The sequence below is a fragment of the Myxine glutinosa genome, chromosome 12 (genome assembly GCF_964187855.1).
Source record: "Myxine glutinosa chromosome 12, kmMyxGlut1.1, whole genome shotgun sequence".
Classification (NCBI taxonomy): domain Eukaryota; kingdom Metazoa; phylum Chordata; class Myxini; order Myxiniformes; family Myxinidae; genus Myxine; species Myxine glutinosa.
Window position 1 is genome coordinate 38744963 of NC_136272.1, and position 18350 is coordinate 38763312.

At 48.6% G+C, this 18350-nt stretch overlaps 1 protein-coding gene across 1 annotated transcript in view; it reads left to right on the top strand.

Moving 5' to 3' along the window:
* Positions 1-18350, top strand: part of LOC137417267 (formin) — a 147030-nt gene that overhangs the window by 98035 nt on the left and 30645 nt on the right. Inside the window, exons 14-15 of the mRNA XM_068103106.2 lie at positions 1747-1867; positions 9040-9132. Of these exons, the coding sequence (XP_067959207.2) occupies positions 1747-1867; positions 9040-9132 (214 nt within the window). The remainder of the gene's footprint in view (positions 1-1746; positions 1868-9039; positions 9133-18350) is intronic.

Sequence of the window (18350 nt, forward strand, 5' to 3'; positions counted from 1 at the left end):
TTAGGTGTAGGTTCTTCAGAATCTGGGCAAGGTTTTCAGCTTCCACTCTTTGGCATAGACTTCTGTTTTGAGGCCACCATAAAGTGAATTTTGGGTTGTGGGGTCAGGTAGTGCTGCCACCGGTCCTGCGAATCTACTGTCAATGGCTCCAAAGGATGCTGCACAGGGATATTGAAACCTGATTAGCTGAGACAAATGTTTTCTTTGTTTCTCAAGATGTTTTTGCCCTGCCGTTGAACTGTGATGTTATTATCAGACCCCGTAAAGGCATTGAAGGAAGTGGGTGCTCTGGACTTTTCTTCACATAGTTTAAGGCAGATGGTGTTGATATTGTAATACTTGAAGCCGAATGAATAATTATTTTTCCAAATGCTACCCAAAGTTGTACATCAGGATGTTAATTTGTCAGCTCAAATAATATACCCACCTGGATTACAACATCTGCGTCCACTGTGCTGACCATAATAGTCTCCGCACCCCTTCAGCATCAGCAACATGAAGACTGACCTGACCTTCTAATATCGGCCTCTTTGTGATCGGACGCTAGTATTGGCTCACTGTTGCATTTGACACAATTGGCCAGATGTGATGTCGACTTTTCCTGCTGGGTAATCACAGGTAGGGACACCTTCCGGAAGCAGTGCAAACAGCTCTTCTTTGTTTCTCGGATCCTGCAGAAATGTGGCAAAATTTACGGGCATCTTTGTCTCCAGGGGGAAACTTTTATCCTGATGCCCTTCCCTCTCTTCTCACATGTGGCCTCCTTCAAGCTGTCTTCCTTGTATACGTCCCATACCACATACTGTATACGTATATGTCCCATACGTATATTCGTTTACAGTGCTGAAGCTGATGACTGGTCCAAGGTATGAAGTTCCTAGTACTGCACTCACTAAATGCTGAAGCATCACTCCTGGGAAGCGCACGCACTGTAGTGGGACCATCAAATACTTCGATGTCAAAATGCACTGGGATTTGTGGCTGGAAGGTATGCAAGAGATCTAATAATTGTGATTTGCAGCTTGGCAGGTGAAGGTCTATATGCTGACTCAAAGATGGTCCCCATCACAAATTTTACTTGAGATGAACAGCTGGCTGAAGAGACTGTCGTCGCTCTTGATGTCTTCCATGATACATTGAAAATGATAACCACAATATGCAGTTTCATAGTTTACACCATGTGACCGTTGACTTTCAACTGACCTTGACCAGTCTGGGCACACCTCTCCAGAATGTTTGCGAGGGACCTAAACAACATTTGTAGTTGGTTTAATGCTTTAGAGTCCAGTGTGTCACGATCTTGTCCAAATTTGGCCCGCAATTGGCATGTGACCTTTTGACCCTGCCACAGTGCTCCAGGGGGCTGGGGCGGCTGGGTCGGGGTCAAGAATGATAATGCTGTCACACCTTTTTGTCATGTTATCGTTTTGGTGAAACTCTGCCCAACCATTTAGGAGGATATAGCGAGAAAAACACTTTTCAATATCCCCCGCCCTCCGCACCCCCCCCAGAATTAATTTTTTTTTAAATGCATGGGGATAAAAAATGAATGCTGGATGTGCGCTCATTGCTGAATACAGTTCCTCATAAAACACTTGAGAACTGCAGTTTGTATGGCTGGGACAGGAAATCATCGTGATCTGAGCATCACCATTATTGCGCGATCGCTATCCTGTTTGGCGTACAAGTTTAATCGAGTACATATAAAGGAAAATGTGGGTAAATCTGTTTTTCTTTTGATTTCAGTCTCTGGATGCAGAGCAGGGACTATTTCCATTGCCCGAGCCTCAGGACTTGGTGCAAGCCTCGCACTTGCATTTTGATGACCTCACCCGTGACCTCCGCCGTCTCTGTAGAGATCTCAAAGGTCAGAGCTAGATTGTTGTCCCATGAGGCTCATTTCAAAATGTTGTGTATGGCTTCTTTGAACATGATACATGTACACGCACAATGAAACGCAGACAGAGGTGTTCACTTGGCGCATCAAAGCCACGTCATATCCACATTCCCAACATCCCAACGCATCACCCCCCCCTTTATTTTCTCCTAACTACACAATATACTAACTGGACATTCCCGCTTGACATTATATAGATGCAAAACAATCGGACATCTTTAACTCGGACACATCGCTACGTAATCAAACTGAGAAATATTGTATACAACCACCCATCTGTACCCAAACTTACCTACCTGCCAACATACCTACACCTTCCAATGCCCATTGCTCCGAAGGACTGTCCATATCCGATTTAAACATAACTACAACTGTCCCTGCTATAACCTTCCTGGGGGAACCATTCCATGTGTTAATAATTGTGTAAAAATTCCCTTTTGTTGCTTCTGGTGTAATGCTCTTCTCTTTCATACTCCAACTATACCCTTGGCTTCTGGCGCTTTTCATCCAAGTTTTAAAAACTGTCCTGCTTCATTTTACATCTCTCCTTCATTATTCGACATGTCCCAGGTCCCCTTGTAGTCCATGAGCTAGAGGGGCCCACCGAGCACCCCCCCACCCCCACCAATCAACGAAACTATATTCTTTTGAAACTTTGAAATGTACTGTTTGAGAAATTATATGTTAACATGCAATAAATTGGGACTCAGTGTGGGTTTTGAAAGACTGAAAGTTGCTATTTCCTCTGTTATGATGGTGTATTGGTTATACGGTTATGTATATATTGTTATATTGTAATGATGGTGTATTGGTTGTATTGGATGTTATGATGGTTACACACGATGGTATACGTAAGCAGAAGATTTTGTTTTTTAATCCAGCCAAAGATGGCTGACTGGCGGCCTTTAACAACAGTGCATTCAGAAAGTATTCAGACCCCTTCACTTTTTTCACATTTTGTTATGTTGCAGCCTTATGCTGTAATCGTTTAAATTCATCTTTTCCCTCATCAATCTACACTCAATACCCCATAATGACAAAGAGAAAACAGGATTTTAGAAAGTTTTGCAAATTTATTATAAAGAAAAAACTGAAATATCACATTGACATAAGTATTCATACCCTTTGCTATGACACTTGAAATTTAGCTCAAGTGCCTCCCATTTCTCTTGATCATCTTTGAGATGTTTCTACACCTTGATTGGAGTCCACTTGTGGTAAATTCAATTGATTGGACATGATTTGGAAAGGCACACACCTACAGTCACGTGAAAAAGTAAGTACACCCCATATAAAGTTTTGACCTTTTCAACATATTTCAACATACAGCTATTTGATCTTCATTTCAACAACATTGATAGATAAAGGTAATATAATATAACAAATATCATGAAACATTTACATTTTGTAGTCAATTGTATAATTTAAATAAACATAAATGCAAATTTCACATGTGGAAAAAGTAAGTACACCCCTACATTTATCACTACTTCAAATACCTAAAATTAGATTCAGGTGCACCAGCTCAGGTGCAAATGATTAGAACATCGTTAGAGAGGATCTTGGAGGAACCTGTCTTATTTAAACCTCAGACATTTAGTTTGGTTTGCTCTTTGTTGTTGAAGTGTGTGGTTTCACCATGCCGAGATCAAAAGACCTCTCTGAGGCCTTCAGAAAGAAGGTTATAGATGCCTACGAGTCTGGAAAGGGATTTAAAAAGATCTCCAAACAATTTGAAATCAATCATTCGACTGTCCGGAAGATCATCTAGAAGTGGAGAAGATTCCAAACAACTTGCCACCCCTATTCAGGCCAGGCCGCCCCAGCAAGTTCAGCCCGAGAGCAGACCGCAAGATGCTGAAAGAAGTCTCTAAGAACCCCAGAATGTCATCACGGGACCTACAGGTAGCTCTTGCCACTGTTGATGTCAAAGTGCACAAGTCTACCATTAGAAAGAGGCTGCACAAATTTGATCTACATGGGAGGTGTGCCAGGAGGAAACCTTTGCTGTCCAGAAAGAACATCAGGGCAAGACCAAAGTTTGCCAATGAACACCTAGGTAAAGACCAGCACTTCTGGAACAATGTGCTCTGGACAGATGAGTCAACGGTAGAGCTATTTGGCCACAGTACCAGAAGACATGTTTGGTGAAAACCAAAGACAGCATTTGACCACAAGAACCTGATACCAACTGTAAAGCATGGTGGTGGAAATATTATGGTTTGGGGCAGCTTTGCTGCATCAGGGCCTGGGCAGCTCACCATCATCGAATCCACTATGAATTCTTCATTGTACCAGAGGGTGCTTGAGGATAATGTGAGGCCATCTGTCAGAGAAGTTGAAGCTCAACCGAAGGTGGACCTTGCAACATGACAATGACCCTAAACATACCAGTAAATCCACCAAGGAATGGATGAAAAGAAAGAAATGGAGGGTTCTGGAATGGCCAAGTCAAAGCCTGGATCTAAATCCCATTGAGATGTTGTGGGGGGATTTTAAATGAGCTGTGCATGCAAGAAACCCCTCAAACATCACACAGCTGAAAGAGTTCTGCATGGAGGAGTGGGCAAAAATTTCTCCCAGTCAATGTCAGAGACTGGTAGACAGTTATAAGACACGCCTACTTGAGGTTGTTTCTGCCAAAGGGGGCAATACCACTTACTTTTTCCGCATGCAAAATTTGCATTTATGTTTATTTATATTATACAATGGACTACAAAATGTAAATGTTTCATGATATTTGTTATATTGTATCACCATTATCTATCAATATTGTTGAAATGAAAATCAAATAGCTGTATGTTGAAATATACTACTCAAAATAATTTAAGGGTCAAAGGAAATTTTTTGATCATTTTTGTAAGTATGTCTTTTTAAGCCAGATAGGGTTCGAATATTCCCCTTTGGGTTGTCAATTGGACTGTAGACATCATACTATTATGGGACATGCAATCATTGCACTTATCTTTAGAAACTTTTTAAGTTAACCCAGATTTCCTTTTCATGGATTTGAAGCACGAACTTAGTCAGACTAAACTGACAAACTGCCTTGAAACACCCATTGTGACACCTCATGCACCATTTGCACGTGTTTTGCATGAGTGTCATTCCATGCATGCCAATTTTAGCAATAAAATGGCTGAGCATTTTCCATTCATCATCACTTGAAATTTGAAGATGGTTCGACGACAACTCAGCATCCAAGACAGGGGAAGGGCCATTGGCTGGCTACAAGATGACCAAACTCAGAGAACTGTGGCTCAGCGTCTAAATGTAAACCAAGCCGTTATCGGCAGACTCTGGCAGAGGTTCAGGACAACTAATGCTGTTCAGAATCGCCCCCATTCTGGAAGACCCCGATCAACAACAGCACGAGAAGACCGCTTCCTGATAACGGCATTGCGACAGCGCTTTGTGACCGCATGGCATCTTCGGGATCAACTCAGAGCTGCCAGAGGCACCAACGTGTCCAACCAGACCATTAGGGATCGTCTGTGAGACCGAGGTTTGCGATGCCGGCGTCCTGCAGTCTGACCACCGCTACTTGACCGTCACAGAAGGGCTCGCCAAGATTGGTGCAGACGTCATATCCAGTGGAACCGAGGTCAGTGGGCAGAGACAATGTTCACAGATGAGTCCCGCTTCTCGCTCCAGTTCAATGATGGCCGGGCTCGTGTTTATCATCGTCAAGGAGAGAGATTTGCTGATCTCAACGTTGCTCAACGTCTACCATTTGGAGGAGGAAGTGTGATGGTGTGGCCGTGTGGGCGGGGATATCCATGAACCACAGAACCCCTCTGTACGTCGTCAACGGAAATTTGACTGGTTAGCGTTATCTCAATGAGATTGTTCAACCTCTGGTAATTCCACTTCTGCAACGGATTGGACCAGGAGCTTGGTTCCAGGACGACAACGCAAGACCTCATCGTGCCAGGGTGGTGACCGACTTCCTGCAGCAGCAGAACGTTCAGCACATGGATTGGCCTGCATATTCACCCGACTTGTCACCCATTGAGCATGCGTGGGATGAACTAGGGTGGCGAGTTCGATCACATCACGTCCCTGCCGTCAACCTCCGGCAACTGGCTCAGTGATTAGTCGCAGAATGGCAAGCGATCCCTCAACGTTATTTCCAACGCCTGATGAACAGCATGCGCCAACGTTGTCAAGAATGTGTGAATGCTAACGGTGGCTACACCAATTACTGAAGCTTCTGCGACTTGTGTGAACATAATTTTGGGGGGTGCATGACTCTTTTTCATCAGGGTAATAAACTAGTGTCTCATCAAAAGTTTTTGTTTTGTGTTTTCTGTTCTTGAGCCATCAAAGAATTATTTGGTCATTAGTCGTCACCATTTTAGCTCGTTAGCTTATATTTTATATGCACAAATATTTTTGACCCTGAACTTCTTTTGAGTAGTATATGTTGAAAAAGTCAAAACTTTACATGGGGTGTACTTACTTTTTCACGTGACTATCTATATAAGGTCTCACAGCTGACAATGCGTATCAGAGCAAAAACCAAGCCATGAGGTTGAAGGAACTGCCTGCAGAGCTCAGAGACAGGACTGTGTCGAGGCACAGATCTGGGGAAGCCTACAAAAAAATTTCTGCTGCATTGAAGGTTCCCAACAGCACAGCGGCATCCATTATTCTTAAATGGAAGAAGTTTGGAACAACCAGGACTCTTCCTGGAGCTGGCTGCCCCAGCCAAACTGAGCAATCGGGGGAGAAGGGCCTTGGTAAGAGAGGTGACCAAGAACCCGATGGTCACTCTGGCTGAGCTCCAGAGATCCTGTGTGGAGATGGGAGAAACTTCCAGAAGGACAACAATCACTGCAACACTCCACCGATCTGGGCTTTATGGCAGAGTGGCCAGACGGAAGCCAAACAGTTCAGTCTTTGTTTCATCAGACCACAGAATCTTGTTTCTCACAGTCTGAGAGTCCCTTATGTGCTTTTTTGCAAACTCCAAGCGGGCTTTCATGTGTCTTTCACTGAGGAGAGGCTTCCGTCTGGCCACATTCTCCCACCCCTCTACTGTTCCATACGATACGGAATGCTCCCCACAATGCATCCTTCATGAGCTGATGAATCTTCCTTTGGAGGTTCCCCAGGAATACATGAATCTGTTTTTATGACATTTTAATTTTTATACACGAAAAGCTCACTCGCAATGTGTCTCGGACCATTGCTCAGCTCTGAAAAGATGGTTGTATTACTCCCCGGGACAATGACGTTCTCCAGGCAGTTTGGCATGGCAAGGTCACGTATGAAAAGTTTAAAACTAGAACGACATTCGGTAGATAGAGCACATACCCCCACCAAGCTGAAAAGTTTACGTTTTCTTTCCCACTGGTAAGCCGGATCTGGATCCCGTCCTGAACCAAAATATATCCGGCTTCTTCTTGTCACCTACTCAACTCACCCACCAAGTTTTGTCCGAATCCGTCCATAACTTTTTGAGACATCCTGCTCACAGACAGACAAACAAATGAAAAATCGGTCAGAGACCGAGGACTTGCCGGAATGTACTTTTTTATTTGGCTATTTTGGACAAATATGGCGGCCGAACCACGTGACCGATGACGTCATCATTACTTGTTTTCTAAACTAATTTATTCCTTGATGATGCTCAAGAAATTTCATCTGAATCGGATGAAGTTTTGTACTTGTCGAATTATGACATCATAATGGAGGCACCTATGACATCATCATTAACATATTTTATTCCCCATGGAGAGTTCTTTACAATGAGCCATATCTCAATTTTTTCTGTTCAGCACTTTCGGAGATATAGAGGTGCAAAGATTTTCCATTTTTCCAAGATGGCGGCCGAACCACGTGACTGATGACATCATTATTTTTTTCTCCACCAGTTTATGCCGACATGGCGCTCAAGAAATTGCATCTTGATTGGATGAAGTTTTGTACTTGTCAAATTATCAAATTATGACGTCATAATGGAGGCCTTGGGCCGAGAGAGTTAAAAATTGGGCACAGTCTCTTCCAGGGCAAGACAAATATATGTGTAAAGTTTGGCGATTCTACGTGCAACGGTGTAGACATAGTGCTGCGCACAGACAGACAGACAGATGAAAAAATCGGTCAGAGACCGAGGACTTGCCGGAATGTACTTTTTTATCGGCCATTTTGGACAAATATGGCGGCCGAACCACGTGACCGATGACGTCCTCATTATTTGTTTTCTAAACTAATTTATTCCTTGATGATCAAGAAATTTCATCTTGATCGGATGAAGTTTTGTACTTGTCGAATTATGACGTCATAATGGAGGAACCTATGACCTCATCATTAACATATTTTATTCCCCATGGAGAGTTCTTTACAATGGGCCATGTCTCAATTTTTTCTATTCAGCACTTTCGGAGATATAGAGGTGCAAAGTTTTTCCATTTTTCCAAGATGGTGGCCGAACCATGTGACTGATGACGTCATTATTATTATTTTTCTCCACCAGTTTATGCCGACATGGCGCTCAAGAAATTGCATCTTGATCGGATGAAGTTTTGTATTTGTCGAATTATGACGTCATAATGGAGGCACCAATGACATCATCATTAACATATTTTATTCCCCATGGAGAGTTCTTTACAATGAGCCATGTCTCAGTTTTCTATTCAGCACTTTCGAAGATATCGAGGTGCAAAGTTTTTCGGTTTTTCCAAGATGGCGGCAGAACCACGTGACCGATGACGTCATAATTATTATTTTTTTCTCCACCAGTTTATGCCGTCATGTCGCTCTAGAAATTGCATCTTGATTGGATGAAGTTTTGTACTTGTCGAGTTATCAAATTATGATGTCATAACGGAGGCCTTGGGCCGACAGTAAAAAAATTGGGCAGTCTATTCCACGGCAAGACCAATATGTGTGTAAAGTTTGGCGATTCTACATGCAACGGTGTAGACGTAGTGCTGCAAACAGACAAGCCAACCGATCAACATACTTGCCAGAATCTTTTCCGGCAAGTAACAAATATTGGTGAAAACATCACCTCTGTCCACCTTAGGTGGCCGAGGTAAACAAAAATTACCCGATCATATTTGGTTCATGAGTGTTTTAGTTTTGTCGGTGCATTGTTTTTATTTTATTTTTCTCTCCCTTGTTACCCTGTGAAGCATGTGAAAATGAAAGCATCAAGGTGTGCAAGAACTCCTTACCTGAGCACCTGCAGCCTTTTAAGCAGAAAATTGAAGAGTTCCTCATTGAAGGTAAAGCTAGTTAATGCAAACATTGCTTTGTTTGTCAGAAAGTGTACAAGGATGTAAAGCACGAATGTATTCTGTTGCAGGCAATGGTGATCTTGACTCGAGTGTGATGATTGTTGAATAGCAAATCAGCCAAACTCGTATTTTGTCCACCGCCCCTCCCACACAGTCGGAAACAGAGGGAGGACATCTATATAATAATAGCGTAAGGACTCGACTTTGTTATCCCTTTTACGCCGCACCCAGTGACCCGATGCCCCCGGCACTAATGGATTTACGATCGACGAACCGCGCTCGTTGTTTATCACGTATAGCCATACTCGAAAAATCTGAATTAGCCGACGTTGGGGCCAAAAAGCATCCGATTAACGGCCGATACGACGCCATCTTACTGACGTCTGCTGGGTGAAGGCGAAGCAAGCCGTCCGCTGATTGGACAGGCGAAGGCGACAGCAAGCCGTCCACTGAGTGGACAATCCAGAGCATGCATTTGTGCCGGTGTCGTCGATCGTGGTGTGCGCTAACCTCATCAGGTGGGTTTACCATAATTTCTTCCATATACTGTGATTACAACGAAGTGAAACCGATCAGCAGCCCATCAGTATCATATAAAGCAATAAATACCAAGGCTTCAGCTTCTGATAGCTTAAAACAAAGTGTACTTCGCCGAGTGACGAAACGTATGCGTAGGCCTAGGCCCTACCTATCCAGTTGTTGTGTTTCCGTTGTGGCCATGATCTCAACAAATGGCGTAGGCCATGTGGCGTAGGGTAGGTCATGATCAGCCCCCCCCCCCCCTTTCGTTTCACCAACTCCTGCATCTGCCACCGTTCATGATTATCAAAGTAGGCTTTACCCTGTTCACGATAAGGTAGAAATCAGTGAGTTGTATACGAAGAGATAAAAGGATGGCATTGACTTTGAGACGGTACGTGATATTTTCAAAAGTATATCGTAGCGTTGTCATTTAAGTAGATTGCAATAAATACGTTGTTCATATACGCACTCTTCATTCTCATCTTTCTTCCTAACTCTTACTCGGACAAGGAAATCCCCTATGCCATCCATAATGGTACACTCTATCCATACACCACATCCTCCCTTCCGTGGATGTTCCACGGGTTTCGGCTAGTCTATATAATAATAGCGTAAGGACTCGACTTTGTTATCCCTTTTACACCGCACCCAGTGACCCGATGCCCACGGCACTAATGGATTTACGATCTACGAACCGCGCTCTTTGTTTATCACGTACAGACATACTCGAAAAATCTGAATTAGCCGACGTTGGGGCCCAAAAGCATCCGATTAACTGCCGATACGACGCCATCTTACGACGCCATCGTATTGGCGTCTGCTGGGTGAAGGTGAAGCAAGCCGTCCGCTGATTGGGCAGGCGAAGGCGAAAGCAAGCAGTCCACTGAGTGGACAATCCAGAGCATGCATTTGTGCCGGTGTCGGCGATCGTTGTTCATATACGCACTCTTCATTCTCATCTTTCTTCCTAACTCTTACTCGGACAAGCAAATCCCCTATGCCATCCATAATGGTACACTCTATCCATACACCACATCCTCCCTTCCGTGGATGTTCCACGGGTTTCGGCTAGTTAAAATTACTTATGTCTGATCGCCCGATCATCTGTCCATGTACTTTTGTGTACGCGATATTTCAAAAACCGTGGAACATGGGGGAGTGGTGAGTGGGGTGGGAGCTTGATGAAGACAGGGGGATTAGAGGACAAAGTTGGAGTGGGTGGGGCAGTGGGCAAAGAAGGGTGAGAGTTCGGAAGGGGAAGTTGAGGCTTTAAATGGGGTTATTTCACTTGTAAGTGGTTATTTATTGCCCAGCAATTCCTTGTGATTGGATCACAGTGAGGTTGATATGGTACGTAATTGCTTTGGAATAATCCTCTGGGATCATGAACAAACCCCCAATTCCCGACACGACACGTGCGACAATAATATTGTTGCGGATATGAGATTGGCATCCATCCATATCCGCTTGTAAATATTCCCCTATTTCCTCAACACTTCCCAACTATCCCCAATCCCCCATTCCCTAGTCCCATTTTCTGTAAACAACACTCTGTAGACCCGACCTCCCCCTATTTCCCCCATTAAATGTCGCATCCAGGTCCACCGCATCTCACGTAGACAACTATAGGACATCTTGCTAGTTATTCTTAGTCTATGTCAGTTAAGGACTCGTTTCCATTAATTCTGACTCTTCGTTGCACCAGAATGTGATTGTATGGCACCGTTAGGAAGTTTAGGACCTCCCAATACCTCCCCGCAGCTCTTCCTCACGGTTCAGCAACAACAACAGCAACAGCAACAACAACAACAGCGGCGGCGGCGCGGGGAGTGTGCGTCCTCACTCCGGCTTGGTTGGTGGGGGGTGTTGGGAGGGCACCATGCCTTTCCAACGAGCCGCCATCGCACATGTGCTCGACGGGGTTACCAAGTAGGGGCTCGCTGTCAGCTCCTCGTCAAGGGCGGAGCCCGGTAACCCCCGCACCCAATAGAAGCGGCGGACCGGTCCCATCTGGGGCGGAGCCAACGAGCCGAGGGCGTGTGACTCCCCGCTGAGCATGCGCAGAAAGAGGGAGGTGACGTCAGATGCGCGCTGAGCTTGGAGAGAGAAGGACGCCACCAACCGAGCGCTGTGACACCTCCCCGCATCTTTGGACTGGACCGTGCTTTATCCTGTCCCTGAGCCAAGGTGCACCTTGTGCTGTCGACTGCCTGTCCTTCCCTGCCATCAATCCCTGTGTAAGTCAGTCTTGTTCCGTTTGTCTGTGGTCTGTCTGGGATAGATAAGATTGTGTCTAAGTGCCTATCTCTTCTGTGTCTTTACCTCATTACCTTGTAATCTACCCCTTTTCTCCCCCACTAATTATATCCTCCTCCGGAGGTCTTGAGAACTGTACCCCTTGCGTCGTTTCATTTATCCCAGTCGTTGTGTCCTTTCCTTCATTGATTTAGCGTAGCGCGATTTGGCCAACGTTCAAGTGGAATCGGGTGAGTTGGGGGTAATCGGGTAAACTGTGCGAACACGGCGGCCATTCCGCTCGGCCCATCATAACATCTTAAGCCGTGTCCGTAACAATTGGTGTCGGGAAGTGGGATTGGACCCGAAGCGCGCTTCACGCGCTCGAAATTATTAACGGTGAAATTTGTTTTGTTTTAAAATAAAAACCCGAATTTTGAAAGTCGCGCTATGGCAGATCAAGACGGCTGGGTTCCGGTAGAGGAGAGTGAGGCAGGGTCGATCCAGGACCAAATTGAGGGACAAGAGGAGAGCGAAGCAGTGAGGGCGGCAGGTTCGCAAAATGGCGTCCTCGCGCACGAGGCTTCAGGCGCGCAAAGTGGCGTCCTCGCGCACGTGGGGGTAGCGGCACCAAATTTTGCCGCGCCCGTGACCGTAGCAGCGGCCGCAGCACCAATGAACTGGGGCCTATTCATGCAGCAGATGCAGGCCTTCATGGTCAAGGCGGATGAGGAGAGGGAAGAGAACAGGGGGATGAGAAACCAAATTTTAGGAATGGGGAACCGGATGGATGCTCAGAGTGAGCAAATGAGGGCTCAGAGTGAGCAATTGGGGGTAATGAGGGACGAAGCGAGGGGTACCGGTGAGGGGTTAGACAATGGGATAAAAGAGGTAAAGAATGGGTTAACGGGGGTAGAAAACAGAATGGCCGCTCAAGAGAATCAAATGGAAGGGATGAAAAAGGGGTTAGAGGGGTTAGAAAACAGTATGGAAGGCAAATTGAGGGACATAAGGGACCAAGCGGAAAGGGAAGTTTAAAAAATGGGGCAGCAGATAGAGGTGGTCAGAATGGGGGTAGAAACTAAATTGGATGCTCACAGGGAGGAAATGGAGCAGATGAGGGTGGCATCTGGGCAGGAGATGCAGGTGATGGGAGAAGAGATCAGAAGAGGTGTGAGTGAGGAGGTCGGAGGAGTGCGCGAGGAGGTGAGGCACTGTAAGGAGCGCATGGAGAAGGAGGTGAGAAAGGGGACTGTAAAATTGCAAGGTGGTATAGAGGAGTTGACGCTGGGAGTAGAACAACTGACAGTGGGACAAAAGGAGTTGGGGGACCAGGTAAAGAAGAACACAGCGGTAATAGAGGGTTTAAAATCGACACAGAAGGAGATGAAAAAGGACGTAGGGGTAATTAAAAAAGAGTGTCAGACGGTACACGAGGACCTGACGAGGAAAATGAACAAGGTGGTAGAGGTGATGGAGGTTAAAGAGCGGGAGGTGCGGGAGCACATAGAAAAAAATAAGGTGGAGTTAGAGGAAGAACTTAAGGGGGCGCACGAGGAGATGAAGGAGGTGAAGCAGAAATTAGAAGAAGTGGAAGAAGGGGTGAGCGAAATTAAGAAGCGACGGAGAGAGGATAAGAAAGAGATAAAGGAGGAAGTAAAAGAATTGGTCCAAAGTCTGTGTTCGGATCGTGATGATGTGCTCATTAACCGGATGAGGGATTCGCAGGTGATGGAGGAGAAGCGAAGAGAAAGAGGACCCGGTGTAAGTGGTGACCAATATGGTCGTGCGTATGATGCGCCAGGTGATTTAATAAGCTTGGGGGTCGAGATAGACCCGGATGTTAGTGAGAGGCCAAGAGTGAGGTGTATGGCTAGTCCGGAGGGTATGGAACGAGGGTGCGAGCGAGGGGGTCCGGTGATGGGAGAGGTGCGAGGTGTGAGTGAGCAAGGTTGTGGTGGTATGGAATGGGTAGCGGGTTGCGGAAGTGTGACCCATGCATCGACACCAACAGGGGTAGTTTTTAGAGGGACAGGGGAGGCACGAGAGCCCCTTGGGGGTAATGTACTGTGGGGGCCCGGCCGGTTCGGCCCCGCGCTGACCCCGCAAGGGGCGACGCACGGGGTCCGGCAGGCGGGCAACGACTCGCATATACGAGGTGGTCCCACAAGGTCCCACTCGCGCCGTATGACGACAAGAGTGATCTACGCGTGTACCTGGCGCAGTTTGACTGTGTGTGTAAGGGCAACGGTTGGGGTGAGGACGAAGGTGGAGTACACCTGGTGGCCGCATTGCGCGGCGCGGCGGCGGAGGTGCTGATGGCATTACCACCGGGTGCTCTCACCCTGCCAGCCCTCCGCGACGCCCTAATTAATCGATTCGGCGTTGAACAGCAGAGCGAGCTTGTTAAAGCTCAGCTCGCGCTGCGAAAACGCAAGCCCCAGGAAGCCATCGGGGAACTTGCCCACGACATTCGCCGCGCAGTGGGGATCGCACATGCTAGCATGGCAGCGGATTCCCGGGAAAGCCTGGCGCTGGACCATTTTATCCAGGCCCTCCCGGATATTGAGCTCCGGCAACAGCTCGCCATGTGGCGCCCGCAGACTCTGAGCCAGGCGGCTGACGCTGCGGCCCGTTGGGAAGCAGCGAGGCCCCTGGCCCGGGGGAGCGAGCGTCACGCAATGGCGGTCCGCCAGGTGGGACCCCCGATGGAGGGCGGACCCCTTAGGGGGCCCGCCCCCGACGTGAGTCCTGACCTGGCGGGCATGGTCCGGAGGCTGGTGGACCAGCGCCTGGCGGGACCTGGACCATGGCAGGCGGCCCCGGAGGTGGCCCGCGGTGGACCACGAGCGGGTAATCCAATTCGGACCTTCAGGGGGGGAAATTTGGAATTCCGGAGACAAGCACCTTATCAGGTGAGGTGCTATACTTGCAACCGTCTGGGTCACCTGGCGCGGCACTGTCGAGCCACGCGCCGGGATGATCCCCGGCGGTTGAGGTCCTCAACTCCGCCCAGGGGGGAGCGGGTTAGCCGACCCCAGACACCCCCCCGCCAGACCCCGGGAAACTAGAAGGTGTCGGGCACGTAGGGCGGTGTTCGGCAGAAGAGGATGGAGGAGAGCCCTCATTGACGCGACAGGTCATTTATTGTGGCCAGATTGGAACCGGTAGCCTGACAATCAGATGCAAAATTGCCGGCGTGGGGGTAGACGCCGTAGTGGACACAGGAGCTAGCGCCACGATCATCAGCCCTGTGGTCCTTGATTCGAGCGCAGGTGGCTGGGATAAGATCCAGCGCCTGCAAAATTATAGTTTGCAACTTGCTACCGGGGTAACGGCCCCGATCATAGGGCGTGGTTCTGTGACCCTCAAGTTAGGGTCGGTAAGGAGGGAGATAGATGTTTGGGTGGCGGAGGTGTGCGACCCATGTTTAATAGGGTTGGATTTGTTGACTGCCAGCGGTTGTAAAATCGACTTGTGCCGGGGGATCCTGCAGGTGGGAGTAGAAGAGCTGCCGTTAGGGGGAGTGAGCACGGCCGAGAGAGCGGAGCTGGAGGCTTCCGAGGCCGTGACCATTCCCCCAAGGGCCGAGGCGATAGTGCCGGCCCGGTGGGCAGCTCGCCCAACATGGCAGGAGTCCTGCGGCCTGGTCGAACCGGTGGCAGCGCAGTCCATACCGGGTTTAATCGTGGGCCGCACCCTTGTAAAAACGGACGGACCGGTAGTGGCCGTCCGAGTAATAAATATAAGTACAGAACCACGCACTATAGTAAGGGGCACGAGGGTAGCTGGCTGCACCCCAGTTGAGGAAGTCGCGACAGTGAGGGGCGAGAACGTCCAGCCGAGCCGGCCCCGGGGGGAGCCTTCAATAAGAAGTAGGAATTGGCCCGATCCCATTTGCGAGATGGTAAATCGTAGTAGCGTAGAGTTGGGAGGTACCCAGAGGGAGGCCTTACACAAACTGGTTGGGTCCCATTTGGACCTCTTCTCCCTGTCCACCGAGGATATTGGACGTACGGGCCTGGTGAAACATCAGATCCACACCGGTGAGGCCCGGCCTATTCGTCAGGCCGCCCGACGGCTCCCTTGGAGCAAGAGGGCAGAAGCTGACGAGCAGGTTGAAAAAATGCTCGACGCAGGCGTGATCGAGCCCTCGGGAAGTCCTTGGATGTCACCTGTTGTGCTGGTCAAAAAGAAGGATGGGACCACACGGTTCTGCGTGGACTATCGCCAGCTAAACAACGTGACACTCAAGGACTCATATCCCCTGCCAAGGATTGATGACACCCTCGATGCCGTTGCGGGCTCAAATTGGTTCTCAACTTTGGACCTCAAGAGTGGGTATTGGCAGGTGGAGATGGATAGGGCAGGGAAGGAGAAAACGGCATTTTCCACAGGTAAGGGACTGTATCAGTTTACTGTGATGCCGTTTGGTTTGTGTAACGCCCCCGCCACCTTTGAAAGATTGATGGAACATGTACTAGGCGGCATGCCATGGCAATCATGCCTGGTGTACCTGGATGACGTCCTAGTACATGCCAAAACGTTCCCCCAGGCAGTAGCTAATTTGGACCAGGTGTTCGGGTGCCTCAGACAGGCAGGGTTGAAGCTGAACCCGAGTAAGTGCACCTTGTTTGCCAAGGAGGTGGCCTATTCAGGCCACGTCATCGGTTGCGAGGGGGTAAAAACGGACCCAGACAAAATTAAAGCGGTAGAGGAGTGGCCCGCACCACGTACCATCAAAGAGGTGCGGGGATTTTTGGGACTCTTCTCCTACTACCGGCGCTTTGTGGCGAAATTTGCGGAGTTGGCCCGTCCCCTCCACCGGCTTACGGAGAAGGGGACGCGATTTAATTGGACACGGGAGTGCCACGAGGCCTTCCAAAAATTGAAGGGGTGTCTAACATCCGCACCCCTTCTAGCTTACCCCACTAGCAACGGGGCATTTACCCTGGACACGGATGCGAGCCAGGAAGGATTGGGCGCAGTTTTGTCTCAGACACAGGAGGGCGTGGAGAGAGTGATTGGTTACTATAGTCGGGCCTTAAGTAGGCCCGAGCGAAATTATTGTGTCACTCGCAAAGAGTTATTGGCTATGCTGGCTGCCATGAACCATTTCCACCCGTACCTGTACGGGCGGAAATTTTTGGTTAGAACTGACCATTCCTCCCTGCAATGGCTCCTTCGGTTCAAGGAACCGGAGGGCCAAATTGCAAGGTGGTTGGAAAAGTTGCAGCAGTACGATTTTGATGTGGCCCATAGGGCCGGGAAGGCCCATGGTAATGCGGACGCACTCTCTCGGCGTCCTTGTCTGGGGGAAAACTGTAAATTTTGTGCGAGACACGAGGAGAGGGAGCAATTGGGCGATTCCGCCCCGATTCTCGTCGTCCGGGCAACCCGGGTGAGAGGGCCAATTTTGCCACTAACCGCAGATGAGGAATTCGGAACTTTGGCTTGGAGCGCGGCCCAGCGGGAGGACCCCGTACTGGGGCCGGTGCACGAATGGGTGAGATTGGGGCAAAGACCTAATGGGGAAGAGGTCACCCCCCTCGGGGCACAGACCAAGGCATATTGGGCTCAGTGGAAAACCCTGGAATTGAAGGATAACATCTTGTATCGCAAGTGGGTGGAGGTTCCCTCTGATAAAACTTCCTGGCTGGTGGTCGTCCCAAATAAATTTAAGACCGATATATTGCAACAGGTGCATGGTACCCGCCCCGGCGGCCATTTGGGCAGGACAAAGACGACATCGCAGGTACGCCGGAGGTTTTATTGGGTGAATATGGGGCGCGACATACAGGACTGGTGTCGGAGATGCGACGCCTGTACTGCCAAAAAGGGACCAGCACGGAGGATGAGGGCCCCCCTTCAATTACACCAGGTGGGGGCCCCCCTAGAGCGGGTGGCCATGGATATCCTAGGCCCACTACCCCGCACCCGCCTAGGTAATAAGTACATCCTCGTTGTGATGGACTACTTCACCAAGTGGCCGGAGGCCTACGCCCTCCCCAACCAAGAAGCAGGGGTGGTAGCGCAGGCCTTCGTGGAAGGATTTGTGTGCCGGCATGGGATTCCACAGGAGTTGCACACCGACCAGGGACGAAATTTTGAGAGCAAATTGCTAAAAGATGTGTGCAGTCTCCTGTCAATTCGGAAAACAAGAACAACGCCTTTAAGACCTCAATCTGACGGGATGGTGGAAAGATTCAACCGAACTTTAATCCAACAACTGGCACTGTTCACCGCCACCCGTCAGGATGACTGGGACGAACATCTCCCTTATTTGCTCATGGCCTACCGAACCAGCCAGCACGGGGCCACCGCATGCAGTCCAGCGTTGCTTATGTATGGGCGGGAGTTACGGGCTCCCGCCGACTTGCTATGCGGTCCCGTGCCAGACACAGTGGTTAACCCGCCGAGGGAGGGGTACGCACGTCACCTAGAGGAAG